The 25,792-nt window shown below is 39.4% G+C and overlaps 1 protein-coding gene across 1 annotated transcript; it reads left to right on the forward strand.

Annotated features, from left to right (window-relative positions):
- The first annotated feature begins 87 nt into the window (after positions 1–87).
- On the forward strand, positions 88–25,086 carry ptk7b (protein tyrosine kinase 7b). The gene is made up of 20 exons (XM_065295995.2): positions 88–376; positions 12,892–13,188; positions 13,462–13,564; positions 13,650–13,813; positions 14,468–14,615; positions 16,005–16,135; positions 16,336–16,602; positions 17,882–18,018; positions 18,092–18,227; positions 18,315–18,434; positions 18,535–18,684; positions 18,753–18,900; positions 19,105–19,232; positions 19,497–19,697; positions 20,255–20,410; positions 21,034–21,266; positions 21,626–21,706; positions 21,788–21,939; positions 22,089–22,267; positions 22,519–25,086. Exons 1-20 carry the CDS (start codon positions 292–294, stop codon positions 22,677–22,679), a joined length of 3,177 nt encoding a protein of 1,058 aa, XP_065152067.1. The 5' UTR covers positions 88–291; the 3' UTR covers positions 22,680–25,086.
- Positions 25,087–25,792: the final 706 nt, after the last annotated feature.

The following is a 25,792-nucleotide window of genomic DNA, read 5'->3' on the forward strand; positions in this document are numbered from 1 at the left end:
AAGCGTGTGAGAAGATTTCCAGTACTACCACCGGGATGCAGCATTGGACTGCGCGAGGAAACCGGAAGCTACCGTGAGAGAGAGAGAGAGAGAGAGACCGGTGGATTTTATGACGGATCCGCGGATGAGCGCGGGTCCGATCACATAGCTCGGATCACCGTACGTGAACATGGATGAAACACACTTTACATAAACACCCACAGCTTTCCAGATTCGAGGTTGTTTTGTGTGTTGTTTAGCCGTGAATTTCGCGCCTGACCTGGACAGTTTACCTGCGCGCGTCCCGGAAACATGGACGGATCGCCGCGGCGCGACACGAGAACGAGGCTCGTAACCGCCAGGCTGAATGTGCTTTCACTCCTCATATTCACCGAAGGTAAAATTGCTTTTATGTAAGATTAACTTTACATGAACAAGGTGTGTCGTGTTGTTATGAAGTGAATCCAGGTGTAACGACAAGATATCTTTCGTCTGCTTTACCTCACTAACAACAACAACTTTACTGTAGTAACATTAACAACCCTGTAACCTACTCCGTATCGTTTACTACTACTACTCATATGTTTAGATTGACAGTGAATTGAGTGGGTTTATCTTTTAGTACAGTGCTGTTTATGTTGATAAACTGTTAATCTGATTATTGGAGTCATATTCAGACACTTGATATTAATTCTGTTATCTTTTTTTCACTGCTTATACTTTACCAGGGGTTAAGAGTTGACTCTAAATATTCATAATCTGATGTTTTACATCACTAAACTCTGGGTTAATAATCTTATTTGCAGTTGCAACAGTTATGATTGTCAACACTTAAACAAAAAACTCGATAAAATGTTTACAAGAATTTATTTCCTAGTTTTTCTGAAGCACAATGATTCTTTATATTGGGCTCTTTAAAGATAAAAGTCGACTGTTAGCTGTCATGTTATTTATAATCTAAATGTGAATGTCAGAGGTTTATTTGTTGTAGTAAAGTTTAGATTCTTTAAAGGTGCTAAAGAATACATTCAATTATTCTCTGATATCTACACAGAAGGTTTGTGGCTTCAAGTGCAAAAATGATCCAGAGTCAGTTTTACAACCATATGATTTGTCTTTATAATAAATGGTCTATTATTACCGTATTTGAAAGGGTCATGAATAATAATGTTGAGCTCTACTCTGATTGGCTGTTTCTCCTTCAGTAGCTCTGTGTGTGTGTAAACAGATCTTATGTTTGAGTCTGAATCAGATTTTGAGGAATAATCAATTGTTTGGAGATTGTTAATGGACGTTTCTGAGTGCGAAGTTTGTGTTGTTGTTTTTTCAGTATAGACCTGGAAAACGTAACTGTAACATCAATAGTAGAACCTGTCAGTAGTCAACCCGACTCCCTTTTCCAAAGCGTTTTTCAGAAATCGTGCACTCTGTCTTTAACTAGCATATAGAGCTAACGCAACAGTCACAACTTTGTTGTTAACATTGTATCAACACTGTAATTAATTTAATGTGTAACTTAATGTTGGGGGGGTGTACATCTAGACTGTAATGTGACATCACAGTTGGTGTTATGTTGAGATTGATTTGTTTTCCAGCGGTCTTTTGCATGCAAAAGGTTTACATAAGAAGGAGGAAACAATCCTGTTTTAATAAGAGTGGAGTGTTCCTTTAAATTGACATTAAATTAAAATAACTAGTTCTTGGTTTGATTGGTTGTGTTAATGAATAAATGGGTGTATTTATGTGTAGTTGTGTACAGTGTGTGGTTTATGTGTAAAGATGCTTTATGAGCCCTGTGGTGGATTGTGTGAGTTTTGGTCACACACACACAGTCTCTGTTTGACACATCCAGACGTCTTTATTTGCTCCGTACAGTTAAGACCGTCAGGGCTGCACTGAGTTGCGTCATTTAGGACATTTAAAAATTCTGTATAGAAAAGTATCAGAGATCCATCATCGCTAACAAACAAGAAGAAAACAAATATCAGTGACTGGTTGCATAAACCATAGTCATGAATTTTTTTCTTTAAGACTGATCATAAGTGCTTTAAGTATTTTACATAGAAAGGTAGATTGGTCTAATTTAAATCCAAATAATAAAACTGATTAGCCCGAGCTAATTGCTAATTAGTCAGACTCACTCTTCATAGTCTAGTCTTACCGTCACTGCTATGTTTATGCAACCGGCCACAGAAATAAAACAAGGAAAAGCTCCTCAGCTTTGTGTTGTCAGAAGAAAATGAAAGAAGAAAAGACGATGATGCCATGTTGTTGTATGTTGTTTAATGTGAAGTGTCCTGTTAGACGTTTAGTCTCTGTGTGCAGTCGCTCTTCCTTATTTTTCTTCTTTCATATTAAAATCATTGTCATGTTGACCTCAGTACACATAAACGCTGTCAGGTTTGACCACGTGTGTGTGTCTGTGTGTGTCTGTGTGTCTGTCTGTGTGTGTGTGTGTGTGTGTGTGTGTGTGTCTGTATGTGTCTGTGTGTGTGTGTGTGTGTGTGTGTGTGTGTGTGTGTGTGTGTGTGTGTGTGTGTGTGTGTGTGTGTGTGTGTGTGTGTGTGTGTGTGTGTGTGTGTGTGTGTGTCTGTGTGTGTGTGTGTGTGTGTGTGTGTGTGTGTGTGTGTGTGTGTGTGTGTGTGTGTGTGTGTGTGTGTGTGTGTGTGTGTGTGTCTGTGTGTCTGTGTGTGTGTGTGTCTGTCTGTGTCTGTCTGTCTGTGTGTGTGTGTGTGTGTGTGTGTGTGTGTGTGTGTGTGTGTGTGTGTTTGTGTTTGTGTGTGTGTGTGTTACAGTGGATGTGTTTGGAGGAAATCCTGCATCTGTCAGTGAGTTGTTTGTCTCTTTGTACAGTCAGTCAGTGAGAGAGCTTCAGTGTTGTGTTGTTTGTGAAGTTCACATTTTGAGCTCTTGATGTTATTTTGGTTCTCAAAATCATATGAACTCACTGTCTCTTGATCTTTTCTACTGTTTTTCCTCGCTGAAACTCTTAACCCAGGTGTGATAATGATATTGAGCGTTTTCTTCTTCATGATCCTCAGTTTACATCACTTCCTGTAATTTTGGCATTATCATGATGATCTTTATTTCTCTTTTGGAAACAGTGCTGAGATTTGTTTCTGGTTGTGATGATGACTGCTCTTCTCTGATTCATGAAGGTTTGATGTTTCTCATCTGAGCTTTACTTCAAAAGACACATAAGACCGTGTTTAATGAGTTGTGTCTGTTGTTTTGGTTTTTAGTTCTGCTCAGTGCACAGGTTTAGGTCTTCATAAGATTTATAACCCTTATGGTGAAAGTCTGACTGTCTGGTTTTTGTCTTCAGACGTCGGAGCCGATGGTGTGTGGACAGTGCTCCGACATATGGTGCAGACGCACTTCCGGCGACCCAAGCTCGCATCCCGTCTCGAGGTCCTTTGCCAATATATACCTAACTAAACTAATCTTAAAACTACACTTTGTTACCAAGAAACAGTAATATTAAGAAATGGCTATTCGGTCTATTGAGTTTATTATGAGATTCAAAACAGCTGAAAGTGTTACCTGTCAGTCTGGCCTTCAAATCCGTGGTGGAAGAAAGTAGTTCCCAAACAAAGAGGCTTTTTAAAATAACTCTGTTGTTGTTTTCTACTTTTCTTTTTTCAAACGTGTGCCGTCAAACTGTTGTATAAAAGCAATATCGCTCTCAGAGTTGTGTGATATATTGTCACGGCTGTGATTGCTGATATAGACCTATATCACACTCCTACTCAAGCGATATTGCTTAAATATATACTGTATATACGTTTTTGCTGCAAAATTATTGCATTTCCATTGGGCATATTATAAATACGCAATTTCAGTTTGCACAATTTAAAGGTAAATGGCAAGACAACTAGTGATTGTTTGAAATGATTTTGTGAATGAGCTCTCTCACTGTACATACTGTACTGATAAGATGTTGAATACACATATACTGTACTGTACTTATTCATCTGATTTGTGTTGTTTTTGTTATGTATAGTGAAAAGTGTTGTATTGTGGGAGTGGTACTCAGTTTTATCCGTGCAGATTTGATCATGTGGTGGCAGTGTCCACTTTTTCAGCATTTTATAAATGGATAGTTATTAATGTATAATCTGTATGTGAACTTTAGACATATGTCCATGAATACAGAAACACTTCTCAAGCTCATTATGTGTAATAATAAGCTTATTCAGCCCATTTTCTCTTTTTAAATGGTAAACAGCCCAGGAGATGTTTGTCATTTATTTTGTTACTTGAGTTCCCGAGGTTGGGAAATTCTTCTGCGACAGATGAATTCACTCAGGTGCATTTGAAATGGATGTGCTGTGGAGTTAAAGGACGGCCTCTTTCAGCGGGACACAATTCTCTCTTAAACACTTCAGCTGTGATTGACATACTAATAAACCGTTAAGAGGGCATTTTGTCAAGCGTCCAGTCGGCAGCTTAATCCCATGAATGAATGTCTTTCTCCAGCCGGATTAGAGAGGGAGGTGTAACGGGAACAGGGCTTGAGGGGGTTGACGTAAAATTGTGTTAAACTCTCTCTTCTCTTCACCCACCCACCCACCTAACCAACCAGTCCAGGCAGTCACTGCAATTCCCATGAGCCGCTAGACAGTAGATGATTGTGTGGTATTGACTTTGTTGGAGGTCTCTCTCTATACTGAACGCTTACTCGTGTACATGTTACCAGTTTGAAAAACAGATCGAGTGTTAGAGACGGCTATGTGCTCCACTAAAAACATTTCCTGACTAATGTGCAAGTTAATCAGCCGGTTAAACCTGTCTGACAGACAAACTCAACATTAATCCACCTTAGAGTTTTCTTTGACATCAGACTAAGCTCAGTTTAGAGGAGCAAGGATTTCTCCTGAGCTCTTATAACTTCACATGGTTTATAGATCAGAATGGTTTACATTAGCTGGAGCATCATGAATAAAGATCATCTATTGATCTTTCTGGGGGTTTTCTGCTGTTCTCCACCATCTGCTAGTTTTGGGACAGATTTACTAAATGGGCAAATTAGCACAATTCCAAAAAAGTGCAGATGGGAGTGGTAATATCTGCATGTTTTTACTAAAATGGCCCGAATTAAATAACACGGGCACAACAGTTGATTTCAATAATGAACAAAACAATCTAATAAGTGCAGCGCAAATAAGCAGAGCTGATGAGGTGCAGGTGATTTACTTACACCTGATGTGCTTGAGTTCACAGACATCACATCAAAGCCATCATACACTGAAAATAACTGGAGGACAAAAAGATGAAGGTTTACAAGAAGTTTGGAAACACCTGCTATTGTGTGACTTCTCCTAGTGACTCCTCTTTAATTTCTTCCAGCAAATAAAAAATAAAATGGCTTGGCAAACAATATTTTTGAATAATATTTTCCTCTGGCATTTCAAATAAACAGTTACGTGTTAAAAAATTATCTGTCTTGTACTGATGCTCTCCGATGCCTCTTCTATCAGCTACAATTTCAGCCATAATGCTGCAAACTTTAGTAAATCATTTAAATAATCTGCTCTCATAAATTTTGTGTCTGAAAGAGAAACTTCTAGAAATGCTACGCAATAAGATCAGTGACAAAAATAACTAGACCACACCTTTTCAGCGCTAATTATCCATTGCGTGTCTTTAGTAAATCCAGACAGACGCAACCTGTAAGTAAATCTGGCCCTTGGTCTGAAGATCTGAGCAGGTTTCTGTTTAATTAGCTTTAACATCTCAATGCTGAGAAATTTATTTCTTTATTTATTTTATTTTTTAATGATAGAAGAGATACCGGTGAAAAATCTTTGCTGTTTTAACATGGACATAAACAACTATGTTTTAAATCAGAATAAGATACAACAAGTTTTCTGTTGTGTAGACGTAGTAGTTGGCTTGTCATTTTAGAAGCATTAATATCATACACAAACTACATAAACAACACAATGTGTTAATATGTAAATTTGTCAAAATAGAATCATGCCATGTACATACCTGTCCAATAGAAACACCGCCATTGTCATTGTCTAAAGCCCTATTCGGACGGGATTAGTTTTACAGGGGTAGATGGTGTAATGTAATTTTACCACAGGACGTCTGTAATATTGATGGTAAAAAAAAACTCGAAATTGGAGCAGGGAGTTTAATTTCAGTTTGGGGAGAACATCAGTTTTAGAAGTTAAGTTAGGTTTGTGTCATGGTGGTATTCAGGAACTGACTTGCCACTGACTTGTTTTTCTACCTGAACCGCAAGTGAATGCTTCTTTAAGTGCTTTTGTATTTGAAAGAAACCTGCAAAATAACAGTAAATGAGGAAATTTACGTGTATATTTACAGCTGGTCTATAAACACTGGATTATTATTACCTGATATAATTTCTCTGGACCTGTTTACAGAAGGTTAGTCGCCGTAATCTTTACTGAAATTGTCCATAATGATTACTGACATGGAGCATTCAGACGAGACTAAAATCACTGAGAAGCTCTGATATAAATTGCTTTACTAATCCCGTCTGAATAGTACTTTTATTGTTTCCACAACTTAACATAATGATTGCTTTCAGGATGTGAGGAGACGGCATATACACCGCCTTTAATGTCAGCTCTTATTTGCTGAAGTTCCATAATGTTAATTTAGGAGGAAAATTAATTAGTTAACATCACCGCTTTAGTCAGCACTTTTACATCTACACAAAATAATCACAATGGCTTTGATGGATGTGTGGCTCAGTGTTGAAGCTCTGTGGTAACCTGAATGCTTTACTATTAAAGTGTTCAGCTGTAGATTGTAGATGAACTCAGATCTGTGCCTTTAAGAAAACAGCTGTGATTAAAATGATGACAGAAACACATTTACTGGTTAAGTTACCGCAGGAGTTTTATGATGATGACATTGGTTTACATCCTCCTGACCTAGTTTTTCTTCTCCCATCGGGAATACTGCGGTACAGCGTTTCTACAGTAATGTGAACTGATGCTGTGATGGTAATATTCAATGACTGTCCATGTCTCTTTTTTTATTAGTTCACTTCTGATTCCTGCACTTATTGTGTGTCTGTGTGAGTTTAAATCAGTTACACATTACACAAACAGAAAGTCTTTTCTTTCCATCTTCTGGAGTTTTTCTGACTCTTGCGTGTTGTTCAGTGCCTCAGGTGTGTCATGGTTTACACACTTTTATCAGGTGACCCTCTTAAGATGCCTTTAGTCTGAGATGGTTTGGAGTAAAATGCACAGTTTTGTATGTAAATCTCTGCACATGAGCAAATGTTTGCAGATGACCAATCACAATTCAGTCAGTAAATTCAATTATCCATATTATTCAATTATGTTATTGAGTTAGGGTTAGTGAATGAACAATGAAAATCGTAACAGTATGTAAATGTGTGAATACTGACCTGAGAGTCTTGGAGTGTTTCAGAGACCTCGCAGGATTACTGAAGCATAGCAGAGGCCCAGGATATCTGACACCTCACCGCTCCTCTCTCTTCACTCGTGTCTCGCTCTTTATTTCACTTTCTTGTTGTGTTACATTGATGTCTTTCAGCATGTGTGTGTGTGGCAGTCATCTCCTCCACAGATCTCAATCAGACTAACAGTCTTCAATCTGTTGTGTGACTCCAGGGCTGTGTTTTGATCGTTGCGTGCGGTTGGTAAAAACCCAGAGGTCCTTCATGTTTCCTGAGCGTTGGAGATGTGTATTGTGTTGTATTGTTTTGATTGTCTGTTGGGTTTTTACTCATTGAAGTGGAATATTTGGTTCAGTGGCGTTCTAGAAAGCATCTCTCCGCTTGTGTGTGTGTGTGTGTGTGTGTGTGTGTGTGTGTGTGTGTGTGTGTGTGTGTGTGTGTGTAAGTGTGTGTGTGTGTGTGTGTGTGTGTGTGTGTGTGTGTGTGTGTGTGTGTGTGTGTGTTTGACTTTCATTCCTCTATAGATGTTGAGATGCACACAAGACTGAAGGCTTTATGCAAAGATCTCTCTGTTTGTCTGTGATGAGATTCAGATGAGAGTGCAGTCAACCTTGGTCATATGAGGATATTTTGACGTGTGTGTGTTTGTGCGTGCGTGCTCGTGTGTGTGTGCGCGCGTGTGTGTCATTGTCAGGCTAAGCTGAACAGATGGAGCGCAGAATCCTAAGTTCACAAAATATAAGCAGCATCTGTTTTTATGTGTTTGAGTTCATGCCTGTACAGAATCCTCCAGTATTGTATTATTGAACCGAGTTCTGCTATAAAACCTCCTTAACTGTACAATCCTCTGTAGTGTCACTCATCTCAAGCCCTCATGTTTGATTTTTACTTGTCGTCAGTATTTCCTGCACAAATAAGTTAGTCTTTAAAAGTCTGTCTGAATGCTTTTATTGTTTGACAGAATGACAGAAATAAGATCTCATCTAATTGACCTTTCATCTTTACACAGCTCGTTCTCATGGGACTGTGGGCATCTTCTCAGGTTACCATAGTAACGCCCTGACTCCAGTCACATGGATGATGAGAATCCACCCCACATACTTCAGCATATACATTAGCATATATATATATATTCTGTCTTATCTCATGTAAGGTTTTGTCATGCGTGAGTGAGGATGGTCTGTTTAGCTTTGTGTCATTATTCAGTCCATTAGCCCCTGATGATGATGATGATGGGCTCTTGGCTCAGGGGTTGTCCGGTTGCAGGTCTACTTTAGTTTTCCCAGTAGATGTGAACGGATCAATACGTTCAGACCGGATGAAAAACACATAGTGCTCTGAGACAGAGAGGAGCCAAAAAGCATTTTGTGTTTTTACTGAAGGCTGCGGTCAGATTAACCTCACATGCTCTGTTGTCTCACTTATATGGACAGAAATCTCCAGTAAACATCAATCATTCACTGACTTTGTGATGTCATGACATAATAATTACTTATGTAGGGGGAAGGAGTGTATGCATGTGTGTTTTTGTGCGTGTGCGTGCGTGCGTGTGTGTGTGTGTGTGTGTGTATTTTAAAACTACTGTTGAGAGTAGCAGAGAGACATGAGGGGTGCAGGTGTTTGGTGTACAATGAGCTTCATGTCATTCAAATAAAGACCCAAACCATCAACAGAAGATCATCTGGGTCCTCAGTCTTTACTTCAGATACCAGCAGCGCCTGATCCAATATGGAGATCATATATAAAGAAGACAGTAAAGGGTAGAGATGAGTTCAGCAGATCTCTGGTCATCACCTCACGCTCTTTGTGTTCATGGCAGTAATGTTTCTGCAGTGAACATTAACCAGTGTTTAAAAACTACAGTTACAGTCAATAGATAGAGATTGTAATGTTTAACTTTCTCTTTTTGATCAAACAAAAACAATTTGTCCATCATTCCCTTTCAGTTAAACACACACAATATGATCAGACATCTAGAAGAAATGTGGCCACAGGGTGATTCTTAGTTTAGCCAATCAAATATTTGTTTTGTACATCATCATTGGCAGGGGTGGCCACCATAGACATTAAATATGTAGACGTCTCATGATGTGCTGGAACGTAATCCAGCGTCGCCACCATATTGGTTGGGTCTCTCCTCACTCCACTAACACCAGAGCCAATCGAGCACTAAAGTCCTCTGACACCCTAATTCAGTTGTTTCCATCATCTTCGTTCGTTCACGTCATTCTCGAGTTTTCTGCCTTGCCTTCTGTAGAATCTCTTGCTTGTCTTTTCACCCTGTGAACTGAACCACCAACGGCCTTGATCTCCCATCTGATCTTTTTCCAACCCGGTGGGCTCCTTCAATCTGGAGTTCCTCGTAAGTTCCTAACGTTACTTACGTGTAACCAAATCATGTGAAAATCCAGTAAAAATTTTGGGGAGTTATGATTATTGTAGTTGGGCATACACCTTGCTGGGGGGCGCATTGGGGAACCATCCAAGAACGCGGCCGCGCTGATACGTCAGCTTCAATAGGCAGCGTCAGTCTATGACTACATATATAAATGTCTATGGTGCCCACGGACAATGGCAATCAATGGCATTTTTAAAACACAAAAAATAACTTTTCAAACCCTAATGAAACTTGTTTATCTCTATGATCATGTTTGGACCTCGAAATAAAAAAGCACAGTTTTCCACCTTTGTTAAAAAGTGGGAGATGAGAAGGTTACAGTGCAGCACAACACCTTATCAGGTTCGTTACATGTAGGTTTTAAAAAATACTATCTGTTTCCCTGGAGTGTTATTTTAATGGCTGTTTTGGTTTCCATGGCGATTGACGCATCAAGCTCGTAAACTGAATGTGCACGCTTTCCATATTGTTTCTTTTTCTTTACAAACATTCTTATTGGCAGAGATGGACAAAACCACAAAAAAATATTACAAACATTAACTTACAAACAGTTAATGCTCATTTCAGGTTATGCTACTGTTCATTAACTTTTTAGCTATTATTAATGATTCACTTTATTTATTCTTTATATGCAAATACTTTGAAAGGTTTTACTGGTTCTACCTGATCTGATCATAGTTTTTTCATTGATATGTTGACATTGCTCTGCATTTATGAACTCTACAATTTATTGTGGTGTTTGTGACACAAAACTGAATGCCTTAAAACACTTTATGAATGCATTTTTCTGTATTTTTCTCATCTCTAAAGTTCGGTAAAATACATAATGGGCTTAAAATAATTGTTTAGGAAGATTAGGGTGAGAAAATGAGAATCTCTTCCAGTACGTGTGTGTGTGTGTGTGTGTGTGTGTGTGTGTGTGTGTGTGTGTGTGTGTGTGTGTGTGTGTGTGTGTGTGTGTGCGTGCATGCGTGTGTGGGTGTGTGTGTGTGTGTGTGTGTGTGTGCTTGCGTGCATGCGCGTGTGCATGTGCGTGTGTATGTGCATGCAAGATTGTAAACAAAACATTTATTCTTGCTATTAGGATGTCTTGTGTGTTCATAATGGTGTCTGTGTGTTAGATCCTCACTGTATATGATAACAGTCTTCTTTATAATGTACAGAATAAACAGTAGGGTCTTTATGTCTGTCAAGGGCCAGTGGCATACAGCCATAATGGATCATAACAACAAGTGTCCCCAGGCCCCGCTGTAGTAATGTGAGAATTTGGGTGGCCCTCCTGTTTCTCTCTATCTCTCTCTCTATCTCTCTCTCTCTCTATCTCTCTCTCTATCTCTCTCTCTCTATCTCTCTCTCTCTATCTCTCTCTCTCTATCTCTCTCTCTCTCTCTCTCTCTCTCTCTCTATCTCTCTCTATCTCTCTCTCTATCTCTCTCTCTCTATCTCTCTCTCTCTATCTCTCTCTCTATCTCTCTATCTCTCTCTCTCTATCTCTCTCTCTCTCTATCTCTCTCTCTATCTCTCTCTCTCTATCTCTCTCTCTCTATCTCTCTCTCTCTATCTCTCTCTCTATCTCTCTCTCTCTATCTCTCTCTCTATCTCTCTATCTCTCTCTCTCTATCTCTCTCTCTCTCTCTCTATCTCTCTCTCTATCTCTCTCTCTCTATCTCTCTCTCTCTATCTCTCTCTCTCTATCTCTCTCTATCTCTCTCTCTCTATGAATTTACTGAAATTCCTTTAATGCTTGAAAAGCTTTTAGCAGCCTCTCATCATTTTGCCAGATTTTCCTCTGCTGTTACTGTATGAATAAGTCTCGATACGGGTGTCACTCTTGACAATAGCAGCCTAATTTGCTCAGACAGATGAAGTGCATGTGAATGATGAATGCTTTAGTGGTTTTACACACAAGTGTTTGATCTCATCAGTCTGATAACACATTACACATCTTTCATGGAAAAACAGAGAGTCATTATCAGAAGAAAAGTTTCTTTTAACCTGATCGTCTTGTTGTTAAGTTCTGAGATGTGAGGAGGAAGACTGCAAACCTGAAGCTTTGTATTTTTTTTATGTATAAGAAATATTCTTGAAGTATGTAGTAATGATTTGAAATAAATAGTTAGATTAAAAAAATGCTTCCTCTGATTTGATCATTTTCAATTGAAACTTCATGAGTGCAAACCAGTTGATCAGATTTATTTACAACAATTAAAATAATTATTTCAAACAATGTGCAAACTGACAACATAAAAGATTTGATATAAATGTGATTTGAGCAGATAAACAAATATTTAGTGTTGTTTATATTGATGAAATAAATGAAGTTTATCCTCTTCTGGATGTTGATTGGTCAGAAATGCAACTAGTGATAGACCGATATATTGGCCGGCCGGTATATCGGCCGATATTTGCGCGTTTTATGTGTATCGGCATCGGCCGATATGTGGCCGCCGTGTTCGCCGTTTTTTTTCCGGCATTATTTACAGACAGAGTGCTGGAAGCCGCAAGCGATTGCAGGTCATGTGACTAAAAACAACCAACCTTTCCATGACAACATCAAAAGATGGTTCCATAGCACCCTCACCTGTTTTTACTATTTGTTAAATATAGTTTTTTTTAAGTTCTATACATGTTACTTTTTTAAAATTGAGACTTAACATTTGGCATCATCATTGTGTCATTTTTATGATGTAAAATGATTGAGCTAAAGCAGTATCGGCTCCAAATATCGGCTTAAGAAAATCGGGTTCCTGTATCAGTCATTGGGTAAGGCTGATGAAAAAAAATCAGTATCGGCATCGGCACTGAAAAATCCATATTGGTCGATCCTTAAATGCAACGCTTCATTCATGATAAAATACTCAATATAGCCATGTGATTAAATCTGTGTTAAACAGCTCCTTTGTACTGTTGTGTATATTAACTAGTTGCACAAAAGTTTTTTACTTCTACAGACATGAACTCCACTTTAATCCCTTTAGTTTGATTCATTACAGGTCTTTATCACGTTTAATCTTCTGCTGTAGTCTCATGGTTAAACTCTTTGTTTTAGTATAATCAATGACATCTAAAGAAACACACAAATAACATCTGTCTGTCTGTCTGTCAGTGATTTGTTCACAGGTTTCATCATTGCAGTTCTCTAAAGAGCCCGTGTCTCAGGATGCTCTTCACGGTCGCAGTGCTATCTTGCGTTGTGAGGTCACTGAGCCCTCAAGCGTTCAGTATTCATGGCTTCAGGACGGCCGGCCCGTTCAGTACTCTGATCGACGCTTTCAGGAGGGCAGTAATCTCAAGTTCACAGCAGTTGATCGTCATTTGGACGCAGGCAGTTTTCAGTGCGTGGCTTTCAGCAGCATCACTGGAGACACAGCGACCTCCTCTAATGCGTTCTTCAATATTAAATGTGAGTTTGTACAGAACTGGACTGTGAGATTTTCTGAGCCTCATTATGTTTGTAAGGAATCCAGGTTTAGCAAACAAACCCTTACCCATGATTCCTCTGAGATCTCAAATGAGGGAAACACTCGGATCATGTCATGTGACCCAGTGTAGCGACCTCTGACCTTGATAAATCTCTGTGTTTATTGTTCTTTACACAGTTTGTCTTATAGAGATGATGAAAAGATGATTATGGATTGTGAGTATAAGGTTTGTAATTGTTTATTTGTGTTGTTAGGGTTGGAGAGAGGAGCGGTCACTATGAATGAGCCCGCCTCAGAGGCGGAGATAGAGGAGGCTGAACGAATCATATTGCAGTGTCACATTGATGGACATCCACGGTGAGCTGAACACTTCATCTCTTCAGTTATTCACAGTTAGTTAACACATATGAAGATGATTTTCTCTCTGTCTTCCTCTCTTCAGCCCCAGCACTAAATGGTTCAAAGATTCAGTTCAGCTGTCGGCAAAAGATCGCATCCTCACGCTCAGTGAGCTCAACCCAGAGGATTCTGGGATATATTACTGCTGTGCTCATAACGCTGCAGGTCAAGTCTGCAGTAACCACAACATTACGCTTAATATCATCGGTAAGATTCTCACTTAACATGCATGTGTGTGTGTGTGTGTGTGTGTGTGTGTGTGCGTGTGTGTGTGTGTGCGTGTGTGTGTGCGTGTGTGTGCGTGTTTGTTTCACTATATTAGTGAGGTCATCTCATAGAGTTTCATTGATTTTTATATCAGACTGATAATATTTTCTGCATCCTTTAATCCCCAATCACACAGTGTGTTGAGTGCATGATTTACACGTCACGTGTCTTTACTGGATGGGTGTTAATGCCTGCACAGATTTTAGAAAATCGAAGGCGTTCTGAATAACTTTTTCACATGTTTGTCACACAGAAGAGAGTGTAAGCTGACACTTCAGTCCGTCTTCCCATCAGCCACCTGTGCTGCTCGCGCACACACACACACACACACTCGCACGCACACACACACAACGCACACACTCACACCTGTAGACTGAATGAAAGCTCTGATGTGGAATAAAGAGATCAGACACAGAGCACACCTACAAATTACACCTGAGACCCAGAGTCAAGAATCATCACGCTTCACTTTAGAGAGGCAGACAGATTAATTTATATATATACTGTATATCTGTCTCTCTGTTGTGCATTTATCAATGTCTTCTGAAGGTTATTGTGACGTGTGTGTGTGCGTGCTTGTGTGCGTGTGTTTAGATAAGTCTCTTCCTCGTGTGGTCGTGGCTCCAGAGGATCAGGTGGTCTTGAGGAATGAAGATGCTGTGTTTCATTGTCAGTTTAAAGCGAAGCCAGTGCTTGTCATCGAGTGGATCCATAACTCTGAACCCGTTGTGAATAAATCACGGTGAGATGAGATCAAATACTGAATTCAGTCCTCTTTTATCTTTACATCTCACTGAAGCACACAGTCTTGAGTAATTTTCTTATCATAAACAGTTTGTGCATACTGAAGAAAAACATTATTTCATATAGCACACAGTATACATTACTGCTTATATCTAAATATTCTGAAATGAAGATGAATTTTCTTGATGAGCAAAATGATTTAGATTTTTTGCAAGCAATAAAATCTGCCAATGGGGTTTTTCTTACCCCATTTGCAGATTTGTTTGCCTGTTTTAAGCACAAATTCACTGAAACATTTTAATGTTTTTGCCTAAAAACTAGACTTATTTTCTTAGGTAATTTTGCTCATCAAGAAAATACATCTTCATTTAAGAATATTTAGATATTTGTGCTGAAAACAAGACAAAAATACAAAGTAGGAAATGCATTTTTTGCAGTGTGAACCTGGGGCCGGATTCACAAAACATTCTTAAGAAAAATCTTATTAGCTGCCATTATTTTCTTAAAATCACACTTAAGAAAAATGTTTAAAAAATGTTGTAGTCTCAAGAAAATGCTTCTTAGTATCTCTAAGAAGAATAACCTGTCTTAAATAACATCTTAAAGTTAGGATAACCTCACAGTAGTCTTAAATCTCAACATGTAAATAGTTTTATAAGTTAATTTGATTGTTTTAAATGTGACATGTATGTGTAGTCAGAAATGGCAATTTAAAATGTTTATATTACAAAGATTAGTTTAATGAGGAGTTTCATACTCATATAATAAAGTGTAATGGCTTTCTTGTGTTATATGTCAAGAAACACACATAAGCTTAAATTTTAGCTAACATTTGACTTCCTCCATACATTTATTGTGAAATGACTAATGTTAACAGCTCAGTCCATCATGCGAGTCGAGCGCTCTGAAAGTCTGTCTCTGTAGAGCCGGCCGGGCACAGAGAGTAAAGGACGCATAAGCCCAGTGCGCTCGACTTGCATGACGGACCGATTGGGAGATTAGAGGAAGATATTTACTCACCGCACCTTCATACACTAGCAAGCCTCTGTTACAACAGCAGATCACTCCTTTATGTTTTGCATATCACGTTAATGATAGCAAGGTGGTAAAAAGATGAATAGACAGATAAGTGTGTTACCTCGTGAGTGGGGTAGAATCATTTATTTCAAAGCTTGTTATTTTGTTCTTAGGTAAATATTTAAGAACTTCTTAAGAAATGTTCAAGAATTGCACTTAGGGATATTCTTATAGACTTCTTATAATTTATCTTAAGAATGTTCTTATTTTTGTAAAGGATTAAAGATATTTCACTTAAGACATATGCAGTTTTGTTAAAACATAACACACACACACAACATTATTGACACCATCGTCATGTTATCAACAGGATTGTGGTTTACTCTAACGGCACGCTACACATCTCTCAGGTCAAGCAGCGTAACACAGGTGTGTATAAATGTGTCGCTCGATATGGAGACAACAAACATGTGCATGTGGACGCTACCCTCAAAATCTCAGGTGAGAAAACACACACTACACACACACACTGACACACTGACACAAACACACACAGATGTAAATGACCTGTCACTCAGCTAGTTTAAGCTGCTATCTCTGTAGATTAAAGTTTTTTTCAGCTCACACTAGTTGCTGTTGTGCTGTTCCCAGATCAGTTGATGCATCTGATGTTGTTGTATTTGTTTTGTGTTTTTCTGTAGAGATTGAAGACATGGGTGTGCGCATGTCTCGGGTTTTCTCCAATAACAGTAGAGAGACGGTGAGTTGTGATCCGCCGTGGGGTCTCCCTGAGCCGGAGGTTTGGTGGGAGCGCGCAGGTGTCCGTGTCCCGTCTGAGGGACGAGTGTATCAGACAGATAGAGATCTGATCTTTAACCCCACAGACAGATCAGACACAGGCGTGTACACGTGTGTCGCCCAAAACAAAGCCGGACAGAGACAACAAGAGCTGGAGGTGATCGTAGCCAGTGAGTGAAACATCTTCAACATACCGTACATTAAATCCATTTTTTTACACGGCTCTCTGGAATGCTTGATTCTGATTGGTCAGTTGAGACATTTGCAGGTTCGTTCTTTTCAAATAATAACCGCTCCAAAGTAATAACGCATAGCCGGTACTACTTGTACGAGTAAAATCGCTCCGCGCCAATAAAGATCAATAAAGATTACTGTCTGTTTGGCGCCATCTTGTGACAAACACTGGACAACCACGACAAGACACAGAGAGCTTACTGAGACTGAACTTGACAAAATAGAGCATGACAGCTACGAAGCCAACACACAAAAAAACAGACAAGTATGAAGCAGAGGATCTTAATAAGGTATTGCGATCATTTTATGCATCTGTGCAAAGTTTCGCGGAAGGATAAAAATGTTAATTTAAAACAAATATGCCAATAAAATGTTTCAAATTCATATTCATGTCCGGTTTTTTTCTTATGTGGCAAGTAGCCGTGTAATAAGCGGGATAATGTAGAGGCAGCCGGGAGTTATTGGGAAATAAGCCCCTTCAGTGTGATACAAGACCCTCCGCTTCGTGTCGGGCTCTGATCACACTGTCGGGGCTTATTTCCCGATAACTACCGGCTGCCTCTACATTATCCTTTACTTAAAGGGGACAGAGAATAAAAAACCATTTTTACCTTGTCTTTGTTGAATAATGGTAGTCTACCCGCATTCACGAACATACAAAAAGTGCTAAACATGCTAAACATCTCAGTCTCATAGAAATTCCTCTTTTAGAAATGTCAGCCAGAAAACGGCCCAATCTGAAAAACTGATGCTTATGACATCACAGGCATCTCACTGCCCCTCCACTTTAAAATAATTAAATGGACTGCATTTATATAGCGCTTTCATAGACCAATGGCCATCCAAAGCGCTTTACAATTTTTGCCTCACATTCACCCATTCACTCATATAATTGGCTACATTTTTTGAGTGGCAGCAAAGTCAGCCAATCAGTAATGAGACTGCAAGTTAAGCCAGTAGGGGGAGCCAAATAGGTGCAAAACCACTTGTTTAAAATCCCCCACCCTAATAGAGCTATCTGAGAGAGGTTTTTAGGAAGCTTCTAAGGCATTAACAGACCCAAACAAAAAATGTTTTTGTCTACATGTCACATCACAGAACAAGGATAAATACCCCGTTCAATCATTCTATGTCACCTTTAATTTATACCTGTTAGTTCATAGCACATATAACCAGTCACCAGTAATCTCATTAGTTTGTGTGTGTGTGTTACAGCGGCTCCAGAATGGCTGGTTAAACCTCAGGACACACGTATAGAGGAAGGTCAGGTGGGATACCTGCACTGCCTCGCTCAGAGCTCACCTGAACCTCGGGTCACATGGTACCGCAAAACTGTTCCCATCACTGAGGAGGTGAGTGGACCTGAGATGATTTTTGTATGTTGTTTAGTTTGCGTCTCATTGAGGTTGTTGTGTGTTTGTGCAGGTCTCTCATTTTAAGCTTTTCTCTAACGGGACTCTGATGATCAACAGCGCTGATGTGAATGATGCTCAGATCTACAGCTGCGAGTCTAAGAGCCAAGGCGGATCTCTCACCGGACACGCTCGTGTTTTTATACTGGGTGAGCTTTAAGGAGGATTTAGTTACCTGTCTATAGACGTCATGTTTGTGTGTTTGTGTTTATTTAATTATGTGATGTCTCTTTTAGAGAAGTTAAAGTTCACCCCCACCCCCCAGCGGTCACAGTGCCTACAGCTCGACCGGGAGAACAGCATCAGCTGCATCGCACAGGGACGAGAGACACCAACAATACTGTGGAGCAGAGCAGGTGAGAGAGGTTTGAGTTCACGCATTAATAATCAGCAAACAGGTGTGTGAATAAAACAAAGATGATTAATAAAAACGTCTGTCTTTCTGTCTCTCTGCAGATGGTCGTGCTCTTCCTCCTCGTGTTCATCAGCTAAATGGAGTTCTTCATTTCTCTACAGTGACTCGAGCTGATGGAGGAAACTACACATGTGTCGCCTTTAACAGTTTACAGGGAGAAATCCGAGCTCATATAAACCTGACTGTAGGAGGTGAGAGAGAGAGCTGAAGGTGTGTTGTTGTTGAAGACGACGATGATGATGATGTTTGTTGTGTTCAGTTCATATAGAGTTTACATTGATGCCTGAGCAGACTACAGTATATCAGGGTCACACAGCCGTGTTTCACTGTCAAGCATCAGGTGATCCGTCACCGTTCATCCAGTGGAAACTGAAGGACAAACTGCTACACAACACTCCTGACAGCAGGTCATCATCACACTCTCTCTCCTATTATTATCAGATCAGATGAATAACGCTTTTATTAGTCCTCCTAGTGTACGTGACATTTAAACTACCTGTTTTGTTGGAGTTAACATGTTTACATTCATTCATTTAGCATTGAGTTTGTTGATCAGTACATGTTAACTGAGGTTTGATTGACCCGTTGTGCTGCTGCTCACCCTCGTTCAGGTTTCAGAAGATGCCCAATGGTTCTCTGGTCATCAGTGATGTCACTTCAGATGACACAGGCGTGTACACGTGTATCGCTGGAAACAGCTGCAACATCAGAGACACAACAGCACAACTCTATGTTGTGGGTGAGTTTCACAAACACACAGTTTATAAGCCCCTTTCATTTAAAAGTTTACTTTATGATTTATTCATTCAGTTTATTGTCACAAAGCTCAGTGAATTCTGGGTAATATCAGCTGTAAGTCGTCTCTCCTCACACTTATGAATACTATGGTTTGTTTGTGTTAATCGTGTGGGAATTAAGATGCAGCATCATTCACTGCTGTTTATTCTCTTTACCGTAGTAAAATCCCTGTAGCTGTGCTCATCTGTGTTTCTTCTGTCCTCAGAGAAGCCCATTCACCCTCGTGATGAAGATGAGAACAAAAGTCAGTTTAAGATGTTTCAGACCATCGCTCTGTCTGTGGCTGTAGCTGTAGCTTACATCATCATCGTGTTGGGTCTCATGTTTTACTGCAAACAGAGACGAAAAGCCAAACGCCTACAGAAGGACCACACTGCTGAAGAGCCTGAGATGGAGTGTCTTAATGGTGCGTGCGTGCGTGCGTGTGTTTGTGCGTGCATGTGTGTATGCGTGCGTGCATGTGTGTTTGTGTGTGTGTGTGTGTGTGTGTGTGTGTGTGTGTGTGTGTGTGTGTGTGTGTGTGTGTGTGTGTCTGTGTCTGTGTCTGTGTCTGTGTCTGTGTCTGTGTCTGTGTCTGTGTCTGTGTGTCTGTGTCTGTGTCTGTGTCTGTGTCTGTGTCTGTGTGTCTGTGTGTCTGTGTGTCTGTGTGTCTGTGTGTCTGTGTGTCTGTGTGTCTGTGTGTCTGTGTGTCTCTGTGTCTGTGTCTGTGTCTGTGTCTGTGTCTGTGTCTGTCTGTGTGTGTGTGTGTGTGTGTGTGTGTGTGTGTGTGTGTGTGTGTGTGTGTGTGTGTGTGTGTGTGTGTGTGTGTGTGTGTGTGTGCGTGCGTGTGTGTGTGTGTGTGTGTGTGTGTGTGTGTGTGTGTCTGTGCATGCGTTTGTGAGTGAATGTTGAAGAGTAAAGTTTAGTGTTAGTGTTTGTGTATTGCATGTGTTCTGATGTATGTTTGTGTTTTTATTCCTGCAGGTGGCGCTCTTCATCACAACGGTCAGTCAGCAGCAGAGATTCAAGAGGAAATCCCTTTAACTAACTTCTCAGCTATAACATCTAGTGAGAAACAAACTAACCTGACAGATCAACTGGAGTTTCCCAGAACCCAACTTCAGATTATCACCGCTCTGGGTAAAACATCACACCACACTACAGTCATCATTATCATGATTTCATTTATTTATCATATATACTCTGAGAGGTTTCATCAGGTTTATAATCTTCTGCTGTTAATGCATGCAGACCATCTGGTCATTTTTATTTATCCATCAGTTTAGGATTTTGCAGTGTTAAATCTGTGAGAGAGATCACCCTGAATGGCCGTTCAGCTTGTATCTATGGAGAGAGAGAGAGAGAGAGACCTTAGCTTAATTGCACCTTAATGTTTGTTATTGTATGTTTCTTGTTTTATGTATAATGCTTTGGCAATATTGTAAGTGACACAATCAAGTTCTTTAAATTGAAATCGAGAGAGAGAGATGGTGTGCATGACTACAAAGTGCTGCCACCTGCTGGTAGATGAAAGTGATTTACTCTCACACATCTGCTCATTGGTTGTGCAATGTAGTTTTTTCTGTGTGTTCAAGTACAACATTTTGGCCAAGGTGCAGGCGACACCTCAGTCGGCTTTAGTCACCGTTAGTCTTTAATATCAGTTTGGTGTCATTCGTGGCCTTTATAAGACAAAGTGAGCGATCTGAACCCCCGTCAGTCTGATGATCCACATGACGTGTCTTATATAACTCTGTGTGCAGGTAAAGGTGTGTTTGGTGAGGTGTTTTTGTCTAAAGCGAAGGCCATTAAGGAGGATGAGGAGGAGTCGGTGGTGGTTGTGAAGAGTTTAGAGAATGAAGAGGAGTCGGTCCGGTCAGAGTTCAGACGAGAGATGGAGATGTTCAGTAGACTTCATCACGCTCATATCGTCCGGCTGCTGGGAATCTGCAGAGACTCAGAACCTCATTACATGATACTGGAATATGTGGATCTGGTACATCATCATCATCATCATCATCATCAAGACAACATGAGCAACATAATGCCATCCTATTTATATAGAAATAATCTATGAACGATCATTCATTTCCATCATGTTACGTATGTGATATAGGGCAAATATATACTGTATGAATCTTTAGAGGAAGTGATGTGTTGAGCATCATAAACTCACAAGACTTAATGTTAGTCCTAGACTGAAACACATGTGTGAGCGGTCTCAACTGAAAAGAATTTATCCTGACAGATGTAAAAAGATGCTTAATTATAATGTCTGAATGTTTTAGGATTATTCCTCTTCACGTCGTATAGTCTGTCATTAACACTGAGTGATTTGTGTCTTATATTTCTCAGGGAGATCTTAAACAGTTTCTCTGGATCTCCAAAAGCAATGCTGCCAAACCGAAATCCCATCCCATCAGCACTAAGACTAAAGTTAGTTCACTTCTATTGAAAGCAAACTCTTTCTTAAACAAAGTGTCTCTGGGTCTCAGTGTTTATTTTGTCTCGCTGCAGGTGTCTATCTGTACCCAGGTGGCTCATGGGATGGAGCATTTATCCAAACAGCGTTTCGTGCACAAAGATCTGGCGGCCAGAAACTGTTTAATCAGCGCACAAAGACGCGTGAAAGTTTCGTCTCTTAGTCTCAGTCAAGACGTCTATAACGGGTACATCAACTCCTTTTTCTTGTGTTATTGATTCATACATTGATCATAACTGTATTGGACAATCAGAACTATCTGCTATATATGAAGTATTCTTCTAATGCTCTTTATCTTCTCATCTCTCTCTGTCTCATCACCTCTTTGTGTTTCAGTGAATACTATCACTACAGACAGTCTTTGATTCCTCTGCGTTGGCTCCCAGCCGAGTCTGTCTTTAAAAATGACTTCTCCACAAAGTCCGATGTTTGGGCATTTGGTGTTCTCATGTGGGAGGTTTTTAGTCTGGGTGAGCTGCCGTACCCCTCACTTAATGATGAAGATGTGATGGAAGGTGAGCAAAGTCCTGTTCTCATATCAAATGTCCGATGTCACATCTCCTGTCTGATGTCATATGTCTGTTAACAGCACTTTTATCAATAATGTAAATTCGTTTATTATCTAGTGTAAAGTCTCTTGTGTATAATGTCTCATGTCTAAATAAAAACAGTGTGTTTGAATCTTCATTGCTTTTGTTGTTTGACTTCATAGCCTGTCTGTAATCTCTTTAAGGTTCAGTATAAATATCAGTTCTGTCTGTTTCAGGTCTTCAGTCTGGAAAACTGAATCTGTCTCCTCCAGAGAACTGTCCCGCCACAATCAGCAGTCTGATGGGTCGCTGTTGGGCATCCAGCCCTAAAGAGCGGCCCAGTTTCAGCGAGATTGCCCGGACTCTGGCACATTTACCCACAGATACTAAACTTTAAAGTTCAGCACACATTTCTGTGATTCAAACCACTCGTCACTGATATGATCACAGACTTGAGAGAGACTCCTGCACATTTCAGACACTAAAGACTTTTGTCATGTTCATGACTGTGAGTGTGCGACAGGTAAATACACACACACACACACACACACACGTGGATCCAGAGAGCCTTAATTATGGCACAAATCTTCTGTCCGTGAAACCTCAGGGACCGCTGGAGTCTTCATCGCAGCCATTTAAACTTCTGTCAGCGCAGGACAATCTTCAATCTCTGACGGGTACAAACACAAACCCTCGTCAGCGGTGAGCGGTACAGAACACTTCACTTCATCACGTACACATGTGAGCTTGTGTGTGCAGTCCATGATGCGCTCATGCATGTTTGCTGGTCAAAATGTGTATAATGTTTTTGACAGCCGATCATCTGTATTAAAGGTGCTGTGTGTAAAATTTTGCGCCAACCAACAGCTCACCCCTGAGTTTCAAAACACATACGGAAGCTGCCACAAGACAAACATTTCGGTCGTCCATTTAGGGCTACTGTAGAAACATGAAGGCAACTTCTATATAAGATGACCCGCGGTGTATGGAGATAAAACGTCTCATTCTAAGTTAATTAAAACAATAAAGTTCATTATGTAAGGTCTTTATACACCACTGATAATATAGTTATGTGGATTTATTGCGTTTTTTATCAAGAGATCCTCCTAAAAGTTACACAATACACCTTTAAATAACAGTTGATGTTTAGTATCCATGCAGCTCAATGTGACCGAGACGAGCCATCTAAAGTTCAACAAAATATCCTGTTGTGGTCGCACCTGAAGCGAAGGTCAGAAACTCTAATGAACAAGGTCAAAAACGTTTAAACTCGTATGTTTGTTAGGACGCAGTCAGAAAGCTTCTTTAGTGGAGAATTATTATGAAATAATGATGCTATTAGAGACCGAAATTCAGAGCTGTAATCCAATTCATCTTTACTGTACGCTGCTGAGTAATGTGTGTGTATGTGTCAGATATAGAGATGAAACGATATGAACATTTTACATCACGGTTATAGTGACCAAAATCACCATGGTTATCAATATTAGCATGGTTTTGTGAACAATTTCTGAAATGTAAAAAAAGTTCTGATGCAAACCAAATGTAAGATTGATATTACATGTAAGTGCAATTTTGTTTTCATAAACATCAAATAAATAACATTAAGATTAATCAGGGCACATATGGGGATAAATGTTCATCTAGTTCAGATAAAACACAAGTGAGGTAATCAGATTTTCATAAAAAACACAAATCATCAAGTCATCTGTCTGCTTATGGTATGATAAATCAGGTGAACTTTGACCCAGGAGTAAAGCAGCACGACGCCTGAGCTCACAGCAATCACTGAAGAAACAAACAAGAGCTTTAAACTCATCACATCATTTCATGGAGAATGAAGAGAAAAGATGGATCTGTCTAAAGAAATATTGAGTAAACATTCGTCAGTACAACTAGATTTCTCTAAATGTGAAAATGTTTTGGATTTAAATTTAGTCATCAAAAACACATGAGAGCAGACGTGAATGAATCTGTTTGTCTCACGTTATTGCTTAAATTGGTTGATGCTGGACAGGAGTTTGAGAGCCGTGACATTGGCACAGTTAAGCTGTAATTAAAAAATCATGCAGTAATACTAACTGTTGGACATTATTATCACGGTTAACCATTAAACGTTACATTTCTAGTCAGATACAAAATAATTGATCAGGGTTGTTTCTGAGGAAATGTATATTGAGGTGCTGATATTATTGTAATAAATAAATATGCAATGCCTTAAATTGCAAATATTCCTAAGCCATAAATAATAATTAATCACATTTATTATCCCTCTTTCTAGTTTAATTGATAAAAATACATTTATTTCTACACATTATTTTGTAGTTTTGCCTGTTGTAGAGATTCCACACCTGTAGTCGACTGTTATGTGTAAATGTGTAATGATTTTTATATATAGTAGTTGGGATGAAGTGTATGTATGTATGTATGGAGGTTGTTGTTTATCATGAAAGTGTTTGTTTATAGTAAACACATGCATGACTTCACCAGGCAGGTGTATTAAATAATATAACCGGTCAATACTGACGTTTACTTCAAGTGCCTGGAAAATGAAGGAATTATTTGCTGTTTTTTTACAGTATGTTTTTAATGCAGTTGATTCCTGTCACTGTGTTTAAGACGCCTTTTCTAAAAATCTTGTGTTTTTCTTCTTCTTATTTTTCTATATGAGTACAAAAACACTGTATGTTGATATTTGTTTTGTGTTTTTAAAACACTTGTACCTGAACGGTTTTGTACTTTGCTTTAGTAAAGGTCACAGATATACTGTATGCTGCTCTTATTAAACATTCATGTTTTTAACAGCCTCATTGTATTTCAGTCTATATAAGTGCTGCTGGATCAAATCTGCCTTATTTTAAGGATCACTGTTAAATGGGATCAGATGATAATACCAAGACACTTTAAAGAATTTAGTGTATGATTGCCACATTCATGAAATATAGCATTTACTCGATACTTTACATAATACCGTGGTACTGTGGCTTCATAAAAAGAAAAGAAATTAAAAATAACTCGTAATACCATAAGGTTTGTTAATGTTTTGTTAAGGTTGAACCATACAAGCCCAGCAGATGGTGCTGTGTGTGAGTCAAAAACTCCATCAATCCAGCAAAGTGTTTAATATTGGACTTTATAAATTTATGGTGAATACGTCGATCATTCAATCCAAACTATAAAGTGATTATCAGCTGATATTGTGTTTCCATACTTGATCCTCTGCACTTGAGTACAATGAGATTTAAACACAAGAGAACATCAGACAGCCCATACATGGAGCTGTGCACTACAGACACTCATCGTGACTTCAGCTTCTTTTGCCATTCAAATAACCTGTCATCAGTTCAACATCACATGATCATCACATCTCTCTCTCTCTCTTCATCTTATCTGTCTCTCTCACTCTCTCTTCTCTATTAGGTCCAGCAAAGACACTTTAGGCCTTGTGGGATCTTTAGGGATTATTTTTTGGGTTTCTAGCAGTGGCAACTGGTGATAAAAAATGTTTGG

Source organism: Paramisgurnus dabryanus, chromosome 20 (genome assembly GCF_030506205.2).
Source record: "Paramisgurnus dabryanus chromosome 20, PD_genome_1.1, whole genome shotgun sequence".
Lineage (NCBI taxonomy): Eukaryota > Metazoa > Chordata > Actinopteri > Cypriniformes > Cobitidae > Paramisgurnus > Paramisgurnus dabryanus.

Coding starts and splice junctions, on each gene's coding strand:
- ptk7b (XM_065295995.2), top strand. CDS start 292: ATGGACGGATCGCCGCGGCGCGACACGAGAACGAGGCTCGTAACCGCC. Junction 18,685..18,752: donor TATAAACCTGACTGTAGGAG/GTGAGAGAGAGA, acceptor TGTTGTGTTCAG/TTCATATAGAGTTTACATTG. Junction 20,411..21,033: donor TCAGATTATCACCGCTCTGG/GTAAAACATCAC, acceptor CTCTGTGTGCAG/GTAAAGGTGTGTTTGGTGAG.